The 22,126-nt window shown below is 49.2% G+C and overlaps 2 protein-coding genes across 7 annotated transcripts in view; both read right to left on the reverse strand.

Annotated features, from left to right (window-relative positions):
* Window positions 1-9: 9 nt before the first annotated feature.
* Window positions 10-10,857, reverse strand: CABP5 (calcium binding protein 5). 2 transcript variants are annotated; one of them, XM_082370276.1, is made up of 6 exons: window positions 10,054-10,857; window positions 8,490-8,520; window positions 7,849-7,992; window positions 6,781-6,890; window positions 3,648-3,795; window positions 10-1,383 (listed from the first exon to the last, which is right to left on the reverse strand). In XM_082370276.1, exons 1-6 carry the CDS (start codon window positions 10,114-10,116, stop codon window positions 1,358-1,360), a joined length of 522 nt encoding a protein of 173 aa, XP_082226402.1. In that variant the 5' UTR covers window positions 10,117-10,857; the 3' UTR covers window positions 10-1,357. The 2 variants fall into 2 exon arrangements, with proteins under 2 accessions (XP_082226402.1, XP_082226403.1); XM_082370277.1 differs by lacking the exon at window positions 8,490-8,520 and having other exon boundaries at window positions 10,026-10,857.
* A 3,548-nt stretch (window positions 10,858-14,405) lies between these two features.
* LIG1 (DNA ligase 1) overlaps window positions 14,406-22,126 on the reverse strand; it is a 39,430-nt gene continuing 31,709 nt past the window's right edge. For all 5 annotated transcript variants that reach the window (XM_082368583.1, XM_082368582.1, XM_082368580.1 and 2 more), the window contains 9 exons: window positions 20,806-20,916; window positions 20,188-20,259; window positions 19,619-19,763; window positions 19,382-19,464; window positions 17,640-17,792; window positions 17,471-17,524; window positions 16,682-16,825; window positions 14,830-14,922; window positions 14,406-14,670 (listed from right to left, as the gene is read on the reverse strand). In XM_082368583.1, the coding sequence (XP_082224709.1) occupies window positions 14,587-14,670; window positions 14,830-14,922; window positions 16,682-16,825; window positions 17,471-17,524; window positions 17,640-17,792; window positions 19,382-19,464; window positions 19,619-19,763; window positions 20,188-20,259; window positions 20,806-20,916 (939 nt within the window). In that variant the 3' untranslated portion in view covers window positions 14,406-14,586. The remainder of the gene's footprint in view (window positions 14,671-14,829; window positions 14,923-16,681; window positions 16,826-17,470; window positions 17,525-17,639; window positions 17,793-19,381; window positions 19,465-19,618; window positions 19,764-20,187; window positions 20,260-20,805; window positions 20,917-22,126) is intronic.

The raw sequence follows: 22,126 nt of genomic DNA on the forward strand, positions 1-22,126 counted from the left end.
GGGTCTTCATGGCAGTGCGCGGGCTTCTCATTGCGGTGGCTTCTCTTGTTGTGGAGCACGGGCTCTAGGTGCGCGGGCTTCAGTAGCTGTGGCGCGCGGGCTCAGTAGTTGTGGCTTGCGGGCTCTAGAGTGCAGACTCGGTAGTTGTGGCTCATGGGCTTAGTTGCTCCGCGGCATGTGGGATCTTCCTGGACCAGGGCTCGAACCCGTGTGCCCTGCGTTGGCAGGCAGATTCTTAACCACTGCGCCACCAGGGAAGCCCTGGTTCTACTTGTTTAAATTTAAACTAAAATTTTAGAAAAGGAGGCTATTGAACCAGGTGACCCATTCTCTACGTCTACTTAATGGACTTCAAAAGTGAGAAAAAGTCGGAGGAAGGTGTCAAATGAACTCTTTATTTGGAGGACCTTTGAGTTACTGAAGTGTCCTGCTAGCAGGCAGAGGTAAGGAGGAATATATCTTTCCAGTTTCCCAGCACAGATCAGGGTCAGGAGGTGAGGGATGGAATCTAACAGAGGGAACCTCCCTAAGCAGCTCAGGGCAGACCCACGCAGAGGCAGGGGGCTTCCAGGAATGGCTTTGCGGCGACTGGGCCGAGGATTTGGAAGAACCCATCCTCTCTCTCTTTGCATGATGTCATTTCGAGGGGGATTAATTCCCTGGGGGATCAGCTTGCTCTAAACCTTGATAATCCAGATTTGTGATTTAATTCAGTGGCCTGAGTATCTGACACAAGGAGAAGGAAGTAGGAGGCTAGAGAGATAAAAACAGACTGTGCTTCCAAGAAATCAAGGAGGGGTGGCGGGGGGGCGGGGGGGGGTAATCTCACTTGGATGCCTCTTTAATTAACCAGTTCCGTGCCCAGTCTTATCAAGAACGCTGTTTCTAGCCTCATGATTGACATGCCTCCTTCTACTGAGAGAAAGAAACTGAGGAGATTTGAAGCAGTTGAAGCAAGAAGGGGGAAGGGTAGACTCTGTGCTGAACTCTTTGAGTCTAACAGGGGAAAAGACTACTTTAACCCAGAGGAACTGCGGGAAGAGACTCTGGCAGGTTACAGGGATTTAGGATTACGTGAAGTCAAAAGATGTCATTAGTCTTTGGAATTTGGGGAGCGGCAACTAGACTGTTTTGTTCACATTTCCACACGCAGACTCTTCCTTCTTAAACTAGTTCCAGAGATGTAACCCCTACCCCATCTGGCCAAAGTTATCGTTTCTAGTCTAACCTCAATCCATAGCACTGCAATGCCAGTCTCCCACTCTCCCTCCTTTGAGGGCCCATGGGGATGTGGTCCTCCACTAGGGCTTGATCCATGTTGACCAGGTGGAGAGTGACAGGGGATTCCAGAAACTCCTCAACGAGACATCATCTTCACAAACTCTGCAAAAACAAAATTTCTGGTGAGGCACCTCTTTGTTGGGTTTTTTTTTTTTTTCTTCATTTGCTTTTTTAAATAATTTTTTTATTGGAGTATAGTTGATTTACAATGTTGTGTTAGTTTCAGGTGTACAGCAAAGTGATTCAGTTATACACATAGATATATTCATTCTTTTTCAGATTCTTTTCCCTTTAGATTATTACAGAATATTGAGTAGAGTTCCCTGTGCTATGCAGTAGGTCCTTGTTGTTTATCTCTTTTATATATAGTAGTGTGTGTGTATGTTAATCCCAAGCTCCTAACTTATCCCTCCCCCCTCAGTGAGGTACCTATTTGTAAGAGTAGCTGCCATTATTTTTTCCAGCCTTTACTATGTGTCAGGAACCCCTGGTGATCTCTGGGAAATTAATAACTTGACCCCTCTATGCCTTGATTTCTTCATCTACAAAACGGGAATCATAGGATTGCTATTTACCTTACATGATTTTTAAGGTGGTTAAACAATATAATGCTTAGAAGACACAGTCGGTGTTCAATAAATAGTCATTATGAGTCTCTGATTTCAACTTTTCAACCGATCTTGGAGGGGTAAGTACCGTTTTACAGGTAAGCAAACTGAGGCTGGTGAGGTTGACCAACATGGCTGAGATCATGTGGATGGTGAATGGAGAACCCTGGAATGAACCCAGGAGGTACTTGACTTTGCTGGGACTCAATGTCAGGTGGACTTATTGGTCCCACCCAGGTCTCGAGGCCCCTCTGTCCTTCCCTTGCCTGTGGTTGGCCTGAGGAACTATTTCCTCAAACCATTGTACCTCTCCCAGATTTTCATTGATGCCTACTCTGCACCTGAGGCTGGCTAGATCCAGCAGGCATCCAGCAAACATTTGCTATGTCGCAGCCATGAAACAAACATCTACTAAGTTTCTATGCTGGGAATTGCACAGCAGAGGTGGGTTAGAGAAGTTCCCTCTGTCCCACAGGAATTCACAACCCAGGAGGCAAATGTAACTCAAGGTCTGCAGTCATAACTTCCTTTGGAGAGGAAGAGAAAAATCCCTGTAAGTCTTCACAGCTGGGACTACTACACCAGATGAGGATGAAGGGAAGCACCTTAGCAGAGGTTGCACTGGCATGAACTCCTGAGAGATGGATAGGATTTGAAAATGCATTGATAACACGGGAAAGGTGTGGTAAGTGGAAGGAACATCAGGGAGAAAGGAACAGAAGTTGGAGAACACAGAGCAGTACCAAGTGTGCACCAGAGCATAAAAATTCAGAGAGTGGTTGTAGAAGATAGAGGCTGGGTGGGTGGGTAACTGGGGCAGCATCATGGATGCACTTGAATATCAGACTAAGAATTTGAACCAGAGGATGTCACGATGAGAACTTGACGTGCCCTATTGATGTCTCCCACGAAAATGATCCCCCCTCCCATCCGCTCAAGACTCCAATATTTCTCATTTATCCAATCATTCAAAACACGTGTGCTGAGCTCTCTGCTAGGAATTGGGGTATAATGATGAAAGATTTAGTCTGTGGCCTCAGAAGCAAACAGGCAATCAACGACTGGAAGATATTGTGATGTCATGTGCCAGTATCACTGCAGAGGCATGCGTGGGTGTTACGGGAGCACCGAGGGATGCCCAGCCTGGTAAGAAAGATGGGGCCCCATCCAGGGGCATAACTAAGACTTAGCCAGAGGAAAGAGGAAAGGGTTTTACAGACAGGACATGAGAGATGACAGCAAGGGGTCCTTAGTGCATGATTTCTTTTAGTTTTTCTCTAAAATTGGGGAGAAAGGTATCATCTTTACTCCCATTTTGCAGATGTGAAGACTGACACTAAAAGAGAGGAAGTGACTAGGGTAAGGCCACGTAGTTAGTAAGAGGTGATCCTGAATTTGAAACCCATGAATCTGACCCCAGCATCCCAGCGGCTAACTAATCCACTCTCCTTCTGATGGGACATTTTTTCCCTATGATAAAGGCATCCAGGGAACAAAGAAGGGGTGGGAGAGGTGGAGTAGGAATGGGCTTCTGGACAGGGTGTTCCAAGGAGTGGCCAAGACAGAAACAAGGAGAGGTGAGAGGCACTGAGCTCTTGGAAATGACATGGGCAGAAAGGGATGAAACAAACACCTCCAAAATCTAACCCCCCTCCTCCAACCTCAAACTGGGGGAAGAGTGAGAAGGAATGGCCGACTTGCAAAAAAATCACACTGGGGAGATGGAGGTGTCTGCCCCTGTACACTATACAACATCACCTTCAAAGTCGACGGTGCCGTCTCCGTTAATGTCGGCTTCCTGGACAACCTCGGAGATCTCCTGGGGTGTGAGCTTGTCTCCCAGGAGCCTCTGCATGGCCTGCTGCAGCTCTCCCAGGGTGATCTCCCCGTCTCCGTTGGCATCAAACTGAATTGGAGCACAGGGGATGATGTTAGCAACAATGACCACAATAATAATAATAATAATAATAGCACTGTTTATTGATCATTTACTGTGAGTCAAGAACTCAGCTAAAGATAACCAACAAGGACCTACTGTATAGCACAGGGAACTATACTCAGTATCTTGTAATGACCTATAATGGAAGGGAATGCAAAAAAAAAGAATATATACATTTATATACTAAAAAAAGAATATATACATTTATATATATACATAAAACTGAATATATACAGTTTTATAATATATACAGTTATATATATATATAAAACTGAATCACTTTACTGTATACCTGAAACTAACATGACATTGTAAATCATTGTAAATTTCACCACTGTGGCCCTGGGTCCAGTCCCCTGTCAGGGGAACTACAATCCCGCAAGCCACGTGGTGTGGCCAAAACAAACAAACAAACAAAACTCAGCTGAGAGCTTTTGCACGTTATCCTCTAAAAGTCAGCTCCTTGAAGGCAGGTTCAAGGAGTCTTGTTCCTTGTTCCATGCTTAGCCCTCCCTATGCTGCACACCTTTAACTAATCCACTGGAAAGTCTAAGAACGTAAGTTCTATGTCCAAACATATCTGGGAGCCAACTGCCCTTCTCCAGCTACATTGATGCTAATCTGGTTCAAACCACAATCATCTCGTGCCTGACTATGGCGACAGCCTCCTAATTGGTCTTCCAGCTCCCACTGTGGTCCTACATAATCTGTCCTCCACATGGTGGGACTTGACATTTGTGTTCATTTAAAACACCAATCAGATCTTGTCCCTCCCTGGCTTAAAGTCCTCCAGTGGCTTCCTATCCCACTCAGAAGAAAATCCTGACACCGCTCCGTGACACGCAAACTCCTATGGGATGGGGTCCTGCCTGCAGCAGCTCTTGTTTATTTCATGCTACTCTCTCTCTGGCTCGTGCCTCTCCAAGTACTCCAGGCTTCTTGCTCTTCCTCAGACATGCCTTCCTGCCTTCCAGTGTTCGTACCTGCTGCTTTCTAATCCTGGGATGTGATTTCCCCTAGAGCAGTGCACTGCCCAAAGGAAATACAATGTGAACCTCATGGGTAATTAAAATTTTTCTAACAGCCTCCTACCGCCACATACACAAATTTTAAGGGAACAAGTGAAATTAATTTTTTATAATTGATTTTACTTAATCTATCTAATATATCATTTTAAAAATTTAAAATGTAAGCAATTGAAAAATTATTAATGAACTATGTTACATTCTCTTTTTTTTTCTGGGATCAAACCATTTTATTTACCCAACGTCCTTCTCCTGGCCGGGATCTCTCCAGCTTCACAGTCACTGAAAAGCTGTTATATTCTTTTTATGCATACTAGATTTCATAAGACTTAGTATAATACTATGCTAAGGACTTACTTAGTATGTCCTTAGCATGGTTAGTTAACACACCTACCCTCCAAAGATATTTAAACTAAGCTACTAAATCTTAATCTAGCGTGTATTTTATGCTCACAGCACGTCTCGATTCAGACATTAAATGTTATCAGAAATACTTGATCTGCATGTAGGTTTCATGAAGTATATAGTTGAAAAGGTAGATTTGCATACCCAAGTTGTTCCAAATGAAAGTTTTCCAATAATTGCATTGAGTATTCATTTTTAGATTCAAATGAATTGAAATTTATTCAATTGAATACAAATGGAAATTAATTTAATTGAAACTAATCAAAATTAAATACAATTATGTGTATACAATGGAATATTACTCAGCCATAAAAACGAATGAAATAATGCCATTTGCAGCAACATGGATGGACCTAGAGATTATCATACTAAGTGAAGTAAGTCAGAAAGAGAAAGACAAATATCATATGATATCACTTATATGTGGAATCTAAAATAAGACACAAACGAACATATCTATGAAACAAAAACAGACTCGCAGACATAGAGAACAGACTTGTGGTTGCCAAGGGGGAGGGGGTGGGGGAGGGAAGGCTTGGGAGTTTGGGATTAGCAGATGCAAACTGTTATATAAAGGATGGATAAACAAGGTCCTATTGTATAGCACAGGGAACAATATTCAATATTCTGTGATAAACCATAATGGAAAAGAATAGGAAAAGGAATGTCTATATATGTATAACTGAATCGTTGTGCTGTACAGCAGAAATTAACACAACATTGTAAATCAACTATACTTCAATAAAATTTTTAAAAATTAAATACAATTAAAAATTCAGTTCCTCAGTCACACAAGCCACATTTCAGGCCAGCGGCTACCACTGTGGACAGAGCATTTTCATGATCACAGGAAGTTCTATTGGACGATGCAGCTCTAGATCTTTACATGAAGCTGAGAGAGAAAACCACACAGCTAGTAGGTAGAGATCTTCCTGGGATTTGGACCCACGTTTGCCTGACTCCAGGGTGTCTCTTTCCAAACACTATACTCTTCTTTATTTTTGCCTCACATAGTTGAAAGCTCTCTGAGAGAGAAGAGCGTTTTATCAAGGAATCTAAGTGAATTTCAGCGAGCCCCTTACCCTCCCTGGATCTCATCTTTTTAAGGCATCCCTACAACAAGTAGTTTCAACCAGATGATGTCTTGGAGCTTCTTTCTGGGATCTCAAATTCTTGGATTCCCTCTTCCTATTACAGGCATGAGGATTAGAGGCTCTAACATGTGTTTTGTAGATTGCAGGATCTTGGATAAGGTATGCAATTTCCATGAGCCTCAGTTTCCTCATATGTAGTATTGGGATACATGACTACTTACTCCTAATGTTATTTGTGAGGACAAAATTAGATGAAATAGGTAGAGGACCTTGTCCATTGCAAGTGCTTGAAATATGTTATTTTCCTTCCCTATAAATCCCACCATAGTTAGAAAAATAATTGGTTTTGGTGGGTTCTGTCCATGGTTAATGGCTAATCATAGACCTCTTGGGTCTCCCTCAACCACCTCCAACATTATGAAACTCACTTCCTTGAAGGCATCTCGCATCTCCTGGACACCAATCATCCCAGCTGTTTCTGCAAGCAATTTGGGGGCCATCAGCTCCACAAAGTCGTCAAAATCTACACGGCCACCCACTGAGGACAGAAGAGGCAGGTCTAGTGAGATTCCATATGCCCCCAACCCTCCATTACCTCACTTTGCCCTTCAACTCTGTTCAAGAAATAGATCTGCTCCAATCTCTCTGCCTTCTAAGAACTTCCTTTCTTAGCCAACTCAAGCCCTCTTGCCCCTCTCATCTGAACAGGAGTGGATAGGGTGCCGTATGGTTGGAAGTAACTAACTGTTGGTGTGACCTTGAGAAAATCTCTTAATTGGTTCAGATCTAGGTTCCCTCATCTGCAGATCTGGAGAAGGGAGCCTATGAATTAAATGAGCACCAAATCCCTTCCAGATATGAATGCTATCACCTCCTTGAATTCAGCATTGTTTACTCAGTAACATGCCCAGAAGCAAACCCCGTAGCAATTTTAACCCAGCTTCGATGACAAAATCAGCTTGTCTCCATCTAAAAACCCATCTTCTTTGTAACATTATTCACCAACATTAGGCTCCAACTCCAAGTTTGTTTCCAGCATCAAATACAGCTCCAATATTGCCCTCCACTGATGAATCTTAGTGGCGATAGTAATAACTTACATTTAATAGGCATTTACTAGAGGCTAAGCCTTTACCTGTATTAACATCTTTATCCCTTCCTTTCTACAATCCCACAAGGTAAGGAGTGATATCATCTTCACTGGGTGGATGGGGAAACTGAGACTCAAGAGTGGGGGCTAACTCCACTTCTTATATGACTACAATTAGTAAATAACAGAACTGGGACTTGAACCCAAATCTATCCCTAAAAGTCATGCCTTTAACCACTTCAAATGTTGCCTCCCTAAGTAGAGTCTGAACCGCTTCCTTCCAGACTTCTAGCCCCTCTTCCCTCCTCCCTACCTCCAACTCCACTCTCAACCTCCATATATCCTTCCTAGTTCCACCCTTAGCCCTCCCCTAAGCCCCGTCATTCCTCCCACCCCCTGGCCTCACAGTTCATGCGGATTTGCTGGCCCAGTTCAATCAGTTCCATCTCCGTGGGCATGTAACCCATTGTCCTCATGAGATTCCCCAAATCCTTACAAGAGATGAACCCATCTCGGTCCTTGTCAAACTCAAGAAATGCTTCCCGGAGCTCTGAAAGTTAAGAGAGAAGAACTTTGGGGAAGTTGAAACAGTCACTGGGGAAGAGTAGCATCCCTTGAAACTATCAATGAGGCACTGACTAAAGACTCCTCAAAAAAGAATACATTATAAAATTTTTTAAAAGGAGTGATGTATGAAATGTGTTAGCAAAAAGAATAGTTCCTGAGACCACTAAACGAGAGCACTGAAGTCCTTCACATTTTTGGGTGAAGTTATGGGAAACTTCAAAACTACCAAGAGAAAAAAACAAGTTTGGACTCATCCTAAAACTCAGGCGTCGTTTGTGGGTCTCTGAGACACTTGGGCATGGGGATGGTTTCTAAACACTTGGGGAAGTACTTAAACTGCCACAAAATCACAGTTGAGTGGGAAGAGAGAGTGATGTAAAATTTTCATGTCAAGGGGTTTATATTGAAATGCACAAAGGAACAGAGAGCAGGTAAGTGGGTGGATGGCAAAGTGGGGGCATTTAGGGGAGAGAGCTTTACCTTCAATCTCATCTGGTCCCAGTGGTCTTTCCTAGAAAGGAATGCAGGGGGGCAGGGGATTTGGAGAGAGGATCAGGGATCCACATTCACTTCTTGAAACACATCTCCTCCTCATCCTTTCCTGTTTCTCTTCCCTTCTTGCTCCCGTCTACCCCTCTCGCCTTCTTTCTCCCATCTCCTGACTCCCATTCCATGGCTATTTGTTCTTCCTGCTCTTCCTCACCCCTTCTCATTTCCTCTCTCCCATCCTTGAATCTTGGTCTCTCTCCTCCTGCCTTTCCCAAATGGACATCCATCCTGTTGTGCCGAAATGGGTCCTGGAGGCCATGGAATCCAATCCCCTTCTTCTCCAGATGAAGAAAACCAGACTTAGAATCACAGCTCACATATTCCGTTTGTTGACTGTGCCAGGCTTCCACAATCGTTTCATTTAAACTTCTTTGAGGTAGAGCCAAATATCATTCCCGTCTTATTTAAGAGGAAGTCGAGGGACAGAGAGGTTAAGGAACCTGCCTGAGGTCACACAGCTCATAAGTGGCAGATCCCCTCCCAAAGCAGGGAGACGTTAAATCATTCCTTTGAGGTCATGCAGAAATTCAGGTGCATTGAGAGCTGGGATTTGAATGCAGGTCTACTGGCTGCCAGGTCAGAATTCTTTCCACTATACCCCAACTGGCTGTTTTTCCACCTGCCTCCATGCTTTCTCTCAAGGGTTAGAATCCCTTGGCTGTGGGAGCTGTGTTCAGTGGCACCCAGGCAGGATGACCACTGCCAGCATGACGGATTCCTAAAACCTTTCATGTTGCCACCACCCACTCCTGGACATAACTGAAGGGTCAGGCTTGGGTACGTGGCACATCACCTGGGAAATTCCATCAACCCCTGGCCTCTTTCACCCCCTTTTCTCCCTTTATCCTTGAGATTTTCCCCCAGCTTCTTTCTTACTATCCCCTTCTCCCCAAATCTTTCTCTCAATCTTTCTCTCTCTCTCTCATGATCTTAAAAACAAACAATTAAAATCATGACCTTTGGAATCAAACAGACCCGACTCTGCCACTTACTAATTGTATAAGCTTAAAGCAAGGGACTTCATGACTCAGAGCCTTAGTATCCACATTTGTAAAATAGGAATGAAAGTATTATGGACCTCATGAGTCATTCTGAGGATTAAATGACATCAGGAATGCAAAGCCCTTTGCACGAGTCTGGGCACACAGCGATGACTTAATAAGTGGCATCTATTGTTATCACCACCTCCATCATCACCACCGTCATCACTATGGGTGTCAAAGAAAAGAATGGTGATGATCATCAACAACGACATCATCCTAGTTCCCCTTTTCTTATTCTTTTTCTTCTCCTTCATCTTCCACCTTTTGGTCCTGACTTCTGATTTCACCCTCACCCATCTTACTGACCCACGTGTCCCCACGATGCTCCCAGGAATTCTTCTCCCTTCTCAGTTCATGCTCTCCCCACCTGCTCCCCTCTTGTCCCTTCTCTTCCCCTCATCCCAGCTCCCTTTGCCCTGCCCACCATCCTCCATCATTGTCCCCAGACTCACCCGCTGTTTCTCAGCGATGCCTTTTCTTAAGAAGATGCAGGCGGGGCCCATGGGAAACTGCATGGAGGGGGCAGGGCAGAGCTCACCGGGCGCCACTCTCAAGACAGCTCTCCCTCCTTCCCGTCCCCCTGGATGGCTCAGCCTCCTTGTCTTCTCTACCACTCCTTTGCCAACTCTTCCTGCCTCACTTGGCCTCTCCCTCGGTCACCTTGGCTCCCTTAGAGCTGTGACAGCTGGGTCAGAAATCTCTACTCGGGTTGGGGAGGGATGACAGTTGTTCCTGCCTCCGCATCTGGCTTGAGAATGGAGGAGGAGCCAGTGTCAGGCTCTGACCTTTTATCCCCAGAATAGAATTGGAAGGATAGCCTTGAAAATGAGGATTAGAGCAGAGGGCATCGATTCATACAACGTTTCAACAGGCACGTTGAGTGATCAGCCTAAGCCTGGCCTCTGCTGGCCTTTGTGTGGGTGAAGATGGAGAGGACATCTGGCCTCCAGGAGCTCTAGGGTAAGTCAGGAATGTGTGTAAATGAGCAGAATGCAAAAACTGCGTGACAACCTGACTTCAGGAATAGACATGCACAGTGGCTAAGAGGGGGATATGTGTCCTTCCTCTTGCTTCTCTCTTCCCTTCCTTTCTTCCTGAATAGTTCAGGGGGGAGGGGCAAGGTAGCCATCCATGCTGGTGGGGGTGGTCAGAGCCCAAGGAGGCGATAAGGGTGCCTGCACGGAATGGGGAGGGGACTGGGGGCCATCGGTGTGGGGAACGAGACCTTAAAATAGGAGAGTGGAGCAAGGGGGAATCCCCACGGCAGGGGTGGAGGAGGTGGCGTGCAGCCCCGCCCAGAGCGTCAGGGCCTGGGAAGGTGAGGAGGAACCCATGGAAGAGCAGCCTGGTGTGCAACGCTGGAGCACGAGCTGGGTAATGAGGAGATCTACATGCAAGTCTCACATCACCTAGGGGAAGGGTTTGCGCTGTGAGCAGAGTGAAGGCAGCACGGTGTAGGGTGCTGAAGCCAGATCATGGCGAGAAAGGCAGCCCCACAGGGGTGGGATGGCAACGGAGAAGGGAGACTGGTTATATGGGGGATTGTATTGAGGATAATGGGAATCAGGTTGCTCACTGTTGGAAAAGGGAGTTCCTAATACAGTACAGAAAGGGGAAAAGGTAGGATGAGCTCTGTGGTGTTGGATTGGAATGGGAGGGATTGGTATATACTCGTGGATTTCAACTTACAGAGAGGGATATACAAAGAAACACAGACGTCACTGCGTGTGTAGGGGAACATATATTCTCTAGCTAAGAGGACACAGAAGCAGTGACACCATGGCATTAATGAACACCTCTACCATCCAGATCCTGACTTCTAAATACCATTCTCCACTAAACAGGAACCAAGTCTCCTAGAAGCAATGGCTGATTTCATGTCTGGAGCAGGACAAGTGTTAATATTAGAAGATGAGCCTAAAATTTACATCTTGTTGCGCCATAAAGCAAGAATGTGCTCAGAGAGTTACGGGGGCACGTCAACAGAACACAGAGGTCAGCTTGAAGAAGTTCCACTGGCCATTTGAAAATTAAAACAAATTATATAGGATACATAGGAAACCAGGAGTCCATACAAATATAGATAAGTGGAAAGTTTGATATTTACATAGCTCAAAGTACCTCTTCACAAAATACTAATCTCAAAGGAGAGTCCCTTTATTTTTTATTTTTTTAATTGTGGAGGCTCCTCTAGGACTGGGTCTCCTTGGAGTTTTTACATTTATTTATTTATTTATTTATGGCTGTGTTGGGTCTTCGTTTCTGTGCGAGGGCTTTCTCCAGTTGCGGCGAGCGGGGACCACTCTTCATCGCGGTGCGCGGGCCTCTCACTATCGTGGCCTCTCTTGTTGCGGAGCACAGGCTCCAGACGCGCAGGCTCAGTAGTTGTGGCTCACGGGCTTAGCTGCTCCGCGGCATGTGGGATCTCCCCAGACCAGGGCTCGAACCCGTGTCCCCTGCATTGGCAGGCAGACTCTCAACCACTGCGCCACCAGGGAAGCCCGGAGAGTCCCTTTATAGTGGGGAAACTTGGCGGACACTTTCTTTTCCTTTTTTGAAAAAAAAATAATTTACTTATTTATTTGGCTGTGCCGGGTCCCAGTTGCGGCACTCGGGGTCCTCGCTGCCGCGTGCAGGATCTTCGTTGAGGGCATGCGGGATCCAGTTCCCTGGCCAGGGATCGAACAGGGGCGCCCTGCATTGGGAGTGCGGAGTCTTAACCACTGGACCACCAGGGAAGCCCCTGGCAGACACTTTCTTAAATGATTAAAATGAACATCATCAGTAACATAACCAACCAAGACGACACATTCCAATTCATATGCAATTATGAAGTTTTGCTCCTGCAAACCTCCCTGGCTCCCCTCCTCCAGGCTCTTCCCAGAGCCCAGCTCCAAGAATCATCTCCCCTTACTGAGCCTGCGCGTCTGGAGCCTGTGCTCTGCAACAAGAGAGGCCGCTATGGTGAGAGGCCCGCGCACCGCGATGAAGAGTGGCCCCCACTTGCCACAACTGGAGAAAGCCCTCGCACAGAAAACGAAGACCCAACACAGCCATAAGTAAATAAATAAAAAAATTTAAAAAAAAATTTAAAAAAAAGCTGAACTTTAAAAAAAAAAAAAAAAAAGAATCATCTCGCCTTGATTGGTTCCAACAATTTTTAGAAGGAGGAACAGGATTTCACCAGGGGGAACATGGTCTCCGCTGCTCCCCTCAGCTCCAGGCTCATCTCTTCAGGGTCTGCGAAATCCAGCCGTCAGCATGATCTTTTCACCCCTAGACCATACTGTGTCGCTTCTCTGACTGCAGGATAAGGTCACACCCTCCCAGGGGCACACAGGCCGGGCTTCCCACGAGGCACTTTATTTAGTTGGGGGCTGAGTGCAGGGCCTCTTGCAGACTGCCCAGACCAAACCCTGGCCCTCCATTCCCTAGATGGTAGAGCTGGGGAAAGTAACTTACATCCCTGTGCCTGTGTCCTCATCTGCTTAATGGGGACAATAAAAGCACCTACCTAGCGGGGTTGTCATGAGGGTCATTGATGAGTGAGGACATCCCTGCCCAGCCCTGGCAGAGGGACATGGCAGCCCTGGCTGGTTGAGTGTGTTCACAGGGGCCCTGCAGGGGCATGGGGAGGAAGGGCATGTCCCTGGCCCCTCTTTCCTCAGGAAGACCCCGGTCCATGCCTAAGGGAACCGTGCGGACCAATGCAGAGCCGGACTGCCACTGGAATCCCCAGACATACAGTATTTAACGCCTAATCAAACATTTTGCCTTAAATGTTTTATTTGAACTTGATAAATACGGATGCACATTAATTGCCAATCCTTTAAGGAAGAGATCTTTCAACTATGAGAAACAAACCCCATTTTTACAGTGGTGTGATCACAACAGGATTTTGTTATTTTTTTCTCCCACCTCCACCCCACTCCCAGGATAAGAAACTCAGTTAGGCAGCTGCTGCCCTTGGTTCATTGGCTAAGGGTTGTCAGGGCGGCTTTCTCTGTCTCTCCTGGTTCGTTCCTCATGATCACAAGGTGGCAGCCCCAGCACCAACCATCACATCCACAGTCAGGGCAGGAAGAAAGGAAGGGCTGCCACAACCAGGTCTCCTTTTTGATCAGGAAAAGTAGCACTGACTATACTCCAGGCACTGTGCTATGGGCTGGGGGATGTAAGGATGGGGAAAACAGGTATGTCCACTGCCTGCCCTCACAGGTCGGGTCTGGAAAGCTGTACTGAGGATTCAGAGGCCAGGCGTGGTCACTAGATGGCGGGTGGCAGAGATGGGAGTCTCACACACAAGTCACCGCACTTAACAGTCTCCCAACAGGATGGGGACTGTCCTGGAAAGGTGTGGGGCCTGAAGCCAGACTGCTGAGTCAGAAGCCTGGTGTGGTCCTCCCAGCAGCAGCCCAGGGGAAGCTACTTCCCCTCTGTGTGCTTCCTCATCTGTGAAACAGGCTCTTGACATGCCTACCTGGTAGGCTTGCTGGCAGGTTAAAGGAGTTAATATAGAGAGTTTGGACAGCTACTGTCCAAAAAAATAGCCATTTGGCACATGTGGCTATTTAAGTGAAAATTAAAAATTGAGTCCTCAGTCGTACTGGCCCCATTTCAAGTGCTCACCAGCCACACGTGGCTGGTGACTGTCACACCGCCCAGCGCAGACGTGGCACATTTCCATCACTGCAGAGAGTTCTATGGCAAGGCCCTGGTTTCAACAGTTGTGACACACCGTTACACGCTATCAAAGGGTGGGCTGTTATGGCTGTACCCCCAGAGCCCAGCACGGACACAGAGCAGGTGACCAACAATTATTTATTGAAAAGAATGACAGAACCCCAGACCCCAGCTGAAACCATCCCCTCCCACACACACACCTGATTATCAAAACCCGCACACAGCTACACCAGATTGCTGAGCACCTGAGGCGACGCCCCTGGGTCCCCTCCGCCCCCAGCCCCCCGGGGAGAGCAGGGGGCCTAGTAGAAATCTTCCAGGTCGGAGTCTGGCTCTGCGCCTTGCTGGTTCTGAATCTGACTTTGCTTCCGGTACAGACAGGCCACCTGAAGCGAGAGGGTGGGTGGTGGGAGGGTCAGAAGCCCTGGGGCTGCCCCACCCCCTTCCATGCCAAGCCAGGCCAGAGCCCACCTTCTCCAAAAAGCAGGCCTGGCTGGGCAAGCCCACCCCTGGGCCCACCACCCACCCTCTACCGCGGGCGTCACCTGGGCACTGGTGGTGGCCTCCTCTGGCTTCTTGTCCTCACGGACGCAGACAAACCGAGGGAAGCGGAGGGAGATTCCCTTCTCGCTATCCACCTGCGGAGACGAGGTGCGGTGGGTAGAGTGGTGATGGGGACCAAGCAGCAGTCCAGCCTGCTCCCGGCGGCAATTCCCCATCCAAAGTCTCCTCCCCACTCCTGCGCCTCTGGCCTGTTTCCTGATCCATACAATGGGGCTAAGCGATGGGTCTTGTAAAAATTAAATAAGGTCATTTAGTGCTTGGGGCCGCTCCCCTGGAGCAGGAGCGTGTAAGAAACACAGGCTGCAGTGGCTGTGCTTTAGCCTGTTGTTATTATTATTAGGGCCAAGAGGGGTGGATTCTCAAACCAGACTGTGAGGTTCAAATCCCAGCTCCCAACTCTCAAGAGCCTCGTGACCCTGGGCCAGTTACGCTCCCTGGGGCTCTATTTTCCCATCTGTAAAATGGGATGGTCAGTGTCTTGGTGAGGATGAGTGTGAACAAGTGACATGCCTGCTTCACCTAAATGCTCGATAAATGCTGTTCCCATGTCTTTATTACCAGGGGCCCCCAACTTCCTGAGACGGTGCAGGAGTGAGAAATTTCAAGAAGGAAACTAGATAAAAAGTATGAGTTTTGCCTTTACATGGAAGTCAGCTGCTAAGCCGAAAAGCACATGCTAGCTTTTGAAGGATCAGAAAAAATCCCAAAGGGAGTATGCACTTTAAGATTTCCTGTTCCTCAGTCAACTATACTTTAATTAAAAAAGAAACAAACCTCCAAATTGATGTTTCTAAGAATCCATAAAGAGAAAACAATATAATTTGCATTTTGACAATGTTATTAAGATTTGGGATCTCTGTGGATTTTAGGGTTGAACACCTTGGTTGATAATAAGTTGAATTTTTGTGCTAATAAAAGACATATCTGTAACAGTAAAAAAAGAAGAAAAAGAAAAAGATTTCCTGATCTCCGGAAGGAGGATGTTAAGAGCTGTCCTAGTGCCGGTGGGGGCAGCGTTTCCCCGGGAACACTGATCCTCTAGCACATGCGGAGGACAGAACCACTATGAGAGAAATTAGCCTAGGAATGTTAAAACTTGGTAGCATGAAAATTAACTACAGTTGAGAAAGAAATGCAGTAGTGGACCTAAATGCTCAGCAGGAAGTATCGTAAATTTTTACTGAAAAGAGCTGTTTTCAAAAATTACTTAAGAGCGGAATGTGAGATTATATTTAAGAAAGCGATTTCAAAAAAGAATGATGCCAATGAACTTATATACAAAACAGAAACAGACCCACAGACACAGAAAACAAACTTATGGTTTACCAAAGCGGGGAAGGGGGGGTGAGGGATAAATTAGGAGTCTGGGATTAACGGATATACACTACTATATATAAAGCAGATAAACAATAAGAACGTACTATATAGCACAGAGAACTATACTCAATATTTTGTAGTAACAAAGGGAAAAATCTGAAAAAGAATATATATATATAACTGAATTACTTTGCTGTACACCTGAAACTAACACAACATGGTAAACCAACTATATTCCAATAAGAACATAAAATTTAAAAAATAAAATAAAAAAATTTTAAAAATCAAAGAAAGCAGTTTCACGGTTTTCTTTCTACTCCTGGGGAATTTCTTTTTTTTTCTTTTAACGAGACTTTGACCTCATTATCTGAAACCCAAATAAAACGCAAGCTCCCGTCTTCCTAAGCATCACCCAGGAAGCTCGGACATGGGCTCCAAGATCCCCTCCCCCCACTTCCCCACCCTCCCAGCTGGGGTTCCTTCGGAGGGTCTATTCCAGGGCCCCCAGTTACTCACCAGGCCCCGGGCAGCCGGGTAGATGGGCGAGAGGGAGAGGTCTGCGCACTTCACCTCCCACACGGCGCTGGGGTCCAGCCAGTGGTCGGGGGCCACGGCGCCGTCGGCCCGGACATAGGAGCGTGGGGCGGGCAGCACCAGGGCCTGCAGCCAGTGGCGGGAATAAGGGAGAGAGGGTCTTGGATCTCAAAGTCAAGGCTGAGGGGAGGGTTGCGGGGGGCGGGACTGGAGAGTGAGGAAAGAGGGAGGAAGATAGGGGAAGGGGACAGATACAGGTGCCCCTCAAAGTAAAAAGCTGGTGGTAGGTGGAGCTGGGGGGCGATGGGGGAAACGGGAGAAAGGAAGAAATGACAGAGACCCTGGGAGCTGAGACAAGAAATTAAAGGCAGAGAGAGTCAGAGAGAGGAACCGAGACCCAGAGACGGGGAGTCAGAGACCTAGAGAGAGAGAGAGGGAGAACCAAGAATGGGACAGACAGGACCAGAGACACCAACACACAGGAAAGCCAGAGCACGCCCCAAATGCCTGGGACCAGGACGGCAAACACCCCGACGACTAGGGGCTCCACTGGCATCCGAAGGGCGAACTCGGGGAACGGGCAACACGCCCTCCCTGAGCCTGTCTCAGGTGCGGCCGAGGCTCCCGGACCGGAGGCTCCGGCCCGTAGCTGGCAGGGCTGGGGCGTGAACTTGGACGTGCTGGGCTGGGAAGCCGGCCCCGCAGCAGCGGCCCGCACCCGAGGCCCCGGAGGGCGAGAGCCCCAGGCACACACAGGCAGGGAGGGCGCACCTGCAGGCTCTGGTGATGCTCCTCCAGCTCCTCGTCACTGAAGCCCGTTCCGAGCTGCCAGGAGGAGGACAGAGGGGTCAGAGGCTCCACCTCCTCCCAGCTCCCGCCCCCCGAGGCTGAGTCACATCCGCTCCCCTCCCGCTTCTGCGGTCCCCCCGGCTCCCCGCACCTTGCAGATGGCCTGCAGCTCCTCGCTCTCCTCGTCGTAGGCGGCCAGCAGGAAGCCCCCATACCGGCCGGCCCGCTTCCCCCGGCCCAGGTAGGCGCCGATCACCACGAGGTCCAGGGTGTCGCCCACGCCGTCGAGGTAGTCCTTCTTCAGCTGCGAGGAGGGAAGGCGGGGGATGAGGGTGGGACGCTCGGGTGTGGCTCCCACTGCTGGGGGTTAAGCAGCGGCGCGAGGAGGGCCTGGGTGAGAAGACCCCAGACGGTCACCGGGAGGAGACTGGACGTGGAACAGGTTTCTAGGCTGAAAGGGCTGATGAGAAAGAGGGGACTCAAATGTGAAGAGGAGGCGGGATCGAGGGGACAGGTCAGGTGGGGAGACCTCGGGGGTCACCCCAGATACCCCCTCCGTTCGATATGGAGGCACATTCCACTCCTTCACACAGAGAACATTTATCCATTCATTCCAAAAACATTAATTAAGTGCCAACTGTGTGCCAGGCAGGAGCTCAGACGTGGGGATACAACAGCGAATATTTCTTGAGACTGGAAAGGTTTGTACCTGCACAGCCGCTTACAGCTTAGTGGGGGCGAGACGGACCATAAACAACTAAAAAACACACAGGGAGGGATTTCCCTGGTGGTCCAGTGGGTAAGACTCCACGCTCCCAATGCAGGGGGCCCGGGTTCGATCCCCGGTCGGGGAACTAGATCCCGCAGGCATGCCGCACCGAAGCCGCATGCCGCAACGAGGATCCCATGTTCCGCAACTAAGACCCGAGCAGCCAAAATAAGTAAGTAAATATTTAAAAAAACAAACAAACAAAAAAACACACACAGGGAAACCCTGTCCACAGGCTCGGCCAGCTCAGCGCCCAGCTATCTCTCGCTTGGGTCTCCTGGCCCCCTCCTCACTGCTGCCTCTCTGCTCAAGCTCCCATCACCTCTTACCGGACAGCTGCCTTCCGCCTGCCTGCTCCCACTTCTGCCCAGCACCCCCCCACCTGTCCACCACCCACAGAGCAGCCGGAGGACTTGTGCCAAACGACAATAAGACCAGGTGACTTCCCCCTTAAAACCTCTGCTGGCTTCCTGAAACCCTTGGAGGAAAACCCAGTTTTCTTTTACCACCCACTGCTGGGTGAGCTGGGACCCACTCTCTGCCCTGACCTCACCTCATGCCTCGATGGTCCTCAACCCCTGCACACACTGAGCTTGTTCCTACCCCAGGGCCTTTGCACTTGCTGCCCGCCCCCAACCCCCACCTACATGCTCCGCCCCTGATCTTCACATGACTGACCACTTCCTATCATCCATGTCTCGACCCAAACACTGCCTCTGGTAAGGCTTTTCCCAATCACCCAAAGTACTGCAGACCCTCCCTGGCCCCAAGTGGACTTGCTTTCTTCATAGCACTCATCACTCCCCAACTTTATCCCGTTTGCATCCTGGCTGACTTCCTGACAGAAGGCAAGCTCAGAGGGAACAGAAAGCTCCTTGGGCTCCCTCACCCCCACATCTGGGGTGCCTAGCCGGGCGGTTCTCCACCAGTCCTTGGTGAATTTGCTCATGGCGACTCACTAGGGGAGCAGAGCCGAGGCTGGCTGCAGTGGGAGGCGGGAGGGATTGAGCAAAGGGCTCCGGGGCTCAAACGGGGTGAATGTGGGGACTGGGCAGGGACCACCCAGCAGGGGCAGGCTTCCGGTCCCCAGCTCAGCAAGAAAGGGGGGCGCGGGCAGGCGGTACCTTGAGCCAGTTGTGTGACCTCTTGGCGATCTCGTAGGTGGCGTCCACATCCAGGGTCTTCACCATCAGCCCCTCGCAGGAGTCTGGGGGACACATGAGAGTCCTGTGAAGCCCCGGCTCACAGCCTCACAACAGACGCAGGCAGGGTTCTGGTCCAATCGTCCAGGGTGGGGCTGGGATGGGTGCAGATCTCGGGGGGTGGGCGGAGGGGGCGCAGACCTTGGCGGATGCCCTCACCTTTCACCGACTGCTCCAAGAACTCGGCGATCTGGTCCGTGTCCTTGGTGTCCAGAGAGGTGGCAAAGACAAACTCGCCCTCCGTCTCCACGAAGTTCTCCCGGAGCAGCTGCCGGCGTCGGGAAAGGGGCTCACGTACCAGGGACTGTGGGGCAGGATGAGAGAGATGGGACATCATCGTGGAAATAAAGAGAAGAAACTCTGACCTTGGGAGAAGCAGGAAGCGGATGGGTTACAAGTCATCATGTGGCTTATGGAAATGAGTGTGAAGAGGGGCATTATTTTATATTTTTGCCAATTCTCTAATGTCTGGAGTAACAGAGGCTGGATTCTCACATCTGCTTCTGCATTCGGACGGCTGCAAAATGTCGTTCAGGTTGCAGGACAGGAAGAAAATCCCCCTCACACAGATATTGGGAAAGGGAGGGCCTCACGGTCCACATTTTGAGAACCACTGCCCGAGTGTGGCCTCCGGGCTCAGTGATGAAACTCTAACCGCTGGCTCCCAAGCTCTCCCCCCTCACCTCAAGTCATGCCCCAGCTGACCCAGACACGATGCCAAAACTCACCTCTCCATTGAGGTAGATGAGGTCGAAGGCGTACAGACACACCTGCACCTGGATCTCTGCCGCGTCCACCTCCTGGGTCAGGGCAGGATGGAGACCAGGAGAGGGGGAAGGTGAGACGGGGCCCAGTTGGGTCCCTTCCCATCATGCCTGAGGCAGACACCCTGGTCACCTGCCATCCCCCGCTTCTCCCCAGCCAACAGGCCGCACACCTGTGAAGGCATCAATGCTGCCAGCCACACGCACCGAACTGTGATGGCTCTTGGCTAATCCCAACCACCTCATTCACCTCTGCTAGGTATTTACTCTCCCAGCCTCCCTCACAGCTAATGGGGGTGACATGACACAACTCTGGCCAATGAGAGTAAAGAAGATTGCTGGGGTGCAGGTTGTGGGGGCTCCTAGAACAGATCTTTCATAATAAAACAGATGTTGGAAAAGAGGCCTTCCCTCCTTCCAACTTGGCATGCTGGGATAAGAATGTGATGGCTGGAGCTGTGGCAGCCACACTGCAAAAGGCTGAGAGAACTACAACCCAACTGACAGCTCTATCTCTCTGGGATTGCACAGGACTGGGTGGAAGATGAGGTCAGGCGGTGGAGGCGGGGGGGCAGAGGCTACCTTGCGTTTGCGGGTGGTGAGCACTTGGAATGGCTGGATCTGCTTCTTTTCCCGGTCCCAAGCCACGGCTTCTGCGTCCAGGATGAAGGATGTGACTGACGGGAGTTTAATCTGAAAGGTGAAGAGGGAGACCCAGGGCTGGTGAGAGGTGGTGGATGAGGCCAAAAGACAGACACAGAGAAACAAATATCTTTTTCCTTCTGCAGCTCTGAAGATCCACTGACAAACTGACGTCAACCTTAAAGAGACACATGTGAACACAGACCCCTTCTCTTGTTCCCCACCGAGAGGGGAAAAAAACTATGTTTTCTGAGGACTTACTATTTGGTCCCACAAGCTGGAAACCAAGGAGCCTTTGTCATCTTCCTCTTCCTCCCACTTCACACTCAATTACCCCGTGAACTTGTCCATTTCCGCTCCGAAACTGCTAAGCTGTCCACCTGTCACCACCTTGCTGAGCCCGGTCCAGCCTAAGCCACAGCGTCCTACTGGTCTCCCCGCCCCTGCAGTGACCCCGTCCAATCCACTCCCCTCATAGCAGCCAGGCTGCTCTTGGCAAACCCCAAATCTGATCACTTCTCATCCCTGCTAAAAACCACCTCGTGGCTCCCCAAAGCTGTGGGACCTCTCCTTGGTCAGCCCGTGGCCCTCCCTCGCCTCACCTGGCCCCCTCAGACTCACGCTCTGTACCCCGATGCACTAGCCTGTTTCTTGAATGGGCTGTGCCCCTCCAACCACCGGGCCTTTGCACATGCTGTTTACTCTAGAATCTGCACGACTCCAGGGGCACCATTCCCACTGTACCCTGGGCTGTGCTTGGTGATGGCCTTGCTTTCCTGACACCAAGTCTAAGCCTTATTCTTCTAAAGGCTCAAAGAATGCTGGACCTTTTCTTCAGCGCCCGATCTCTGAGTATACTCATAGAGGCCGCAGTGGGACTCTGAGGAAGATCTGCCTGCCCCGCTGTCTCTGTTAAAGCCCTAGCCTCCAGCACAGGGCTCAGCACAGGGCAGTCGCCCAACAAATACTTGTTGAATGAACGAGCGAAAGAAGCCAGATACAAAAGACCCTGTACTATCACCACTTATGTGGAGCTCTAGCAGAGGCAAAAACGAACCTGTCCCAACAAAAAAGCGTATCAGTGGTTGTTGCCTCAGGAGATGGCTGATAGGGGTGGGGACAGGGGCCTACCTGGCACGGGGCACGGGGAAACATTCTGGAGTGACGGAAACACGGAAACGTTTTACATGCTGATTATGTGGGTGTATGAACTTGTCAAAACTCTTCAAACTCTATCAGAACCTTTTACAAAGCTACACCT

Source organism: Balaenoptera borealis (assembly GCF_965194805.1).
Source record: "Balaenoptera borealis genome assembly, chromosome: 19".
Lineage (NCBI taxonomy): Eukaryota > Metazoa > Chordata > Mammalia > Artiodactyla > Balaenopteridae > Balaenoptera > Balaenoptera borealis.

What these genes read in the sequence shown, in the direction of transcription:
- CABP5 (XM_082370276.1), bottom strand. Translation starts at nt 10,116, where the DNA reads ATGCAGTTTCCCATGGGCCCCGCCTGCATCTTCTTAAGAAAAGGCATC. An exon ending in GCATCGCTGAGAAACAGCGG is followed by an intron (nt 8,521 to 10,053) that starts GTGAGTCTGGGG and finishes ATTCCTTTCTAG; the next exon opens with GAAAGACCACTGGGACCAGA. An exon ending in GGGACCAGATGAGATTGAAG is followed by an intron (nt 7,993 to 8,489) that starts GTAAAGCTCTCT and finishes CTTAACTTTCAG; the next exon opens with AGCTCCGGGAAGCATTTCTT.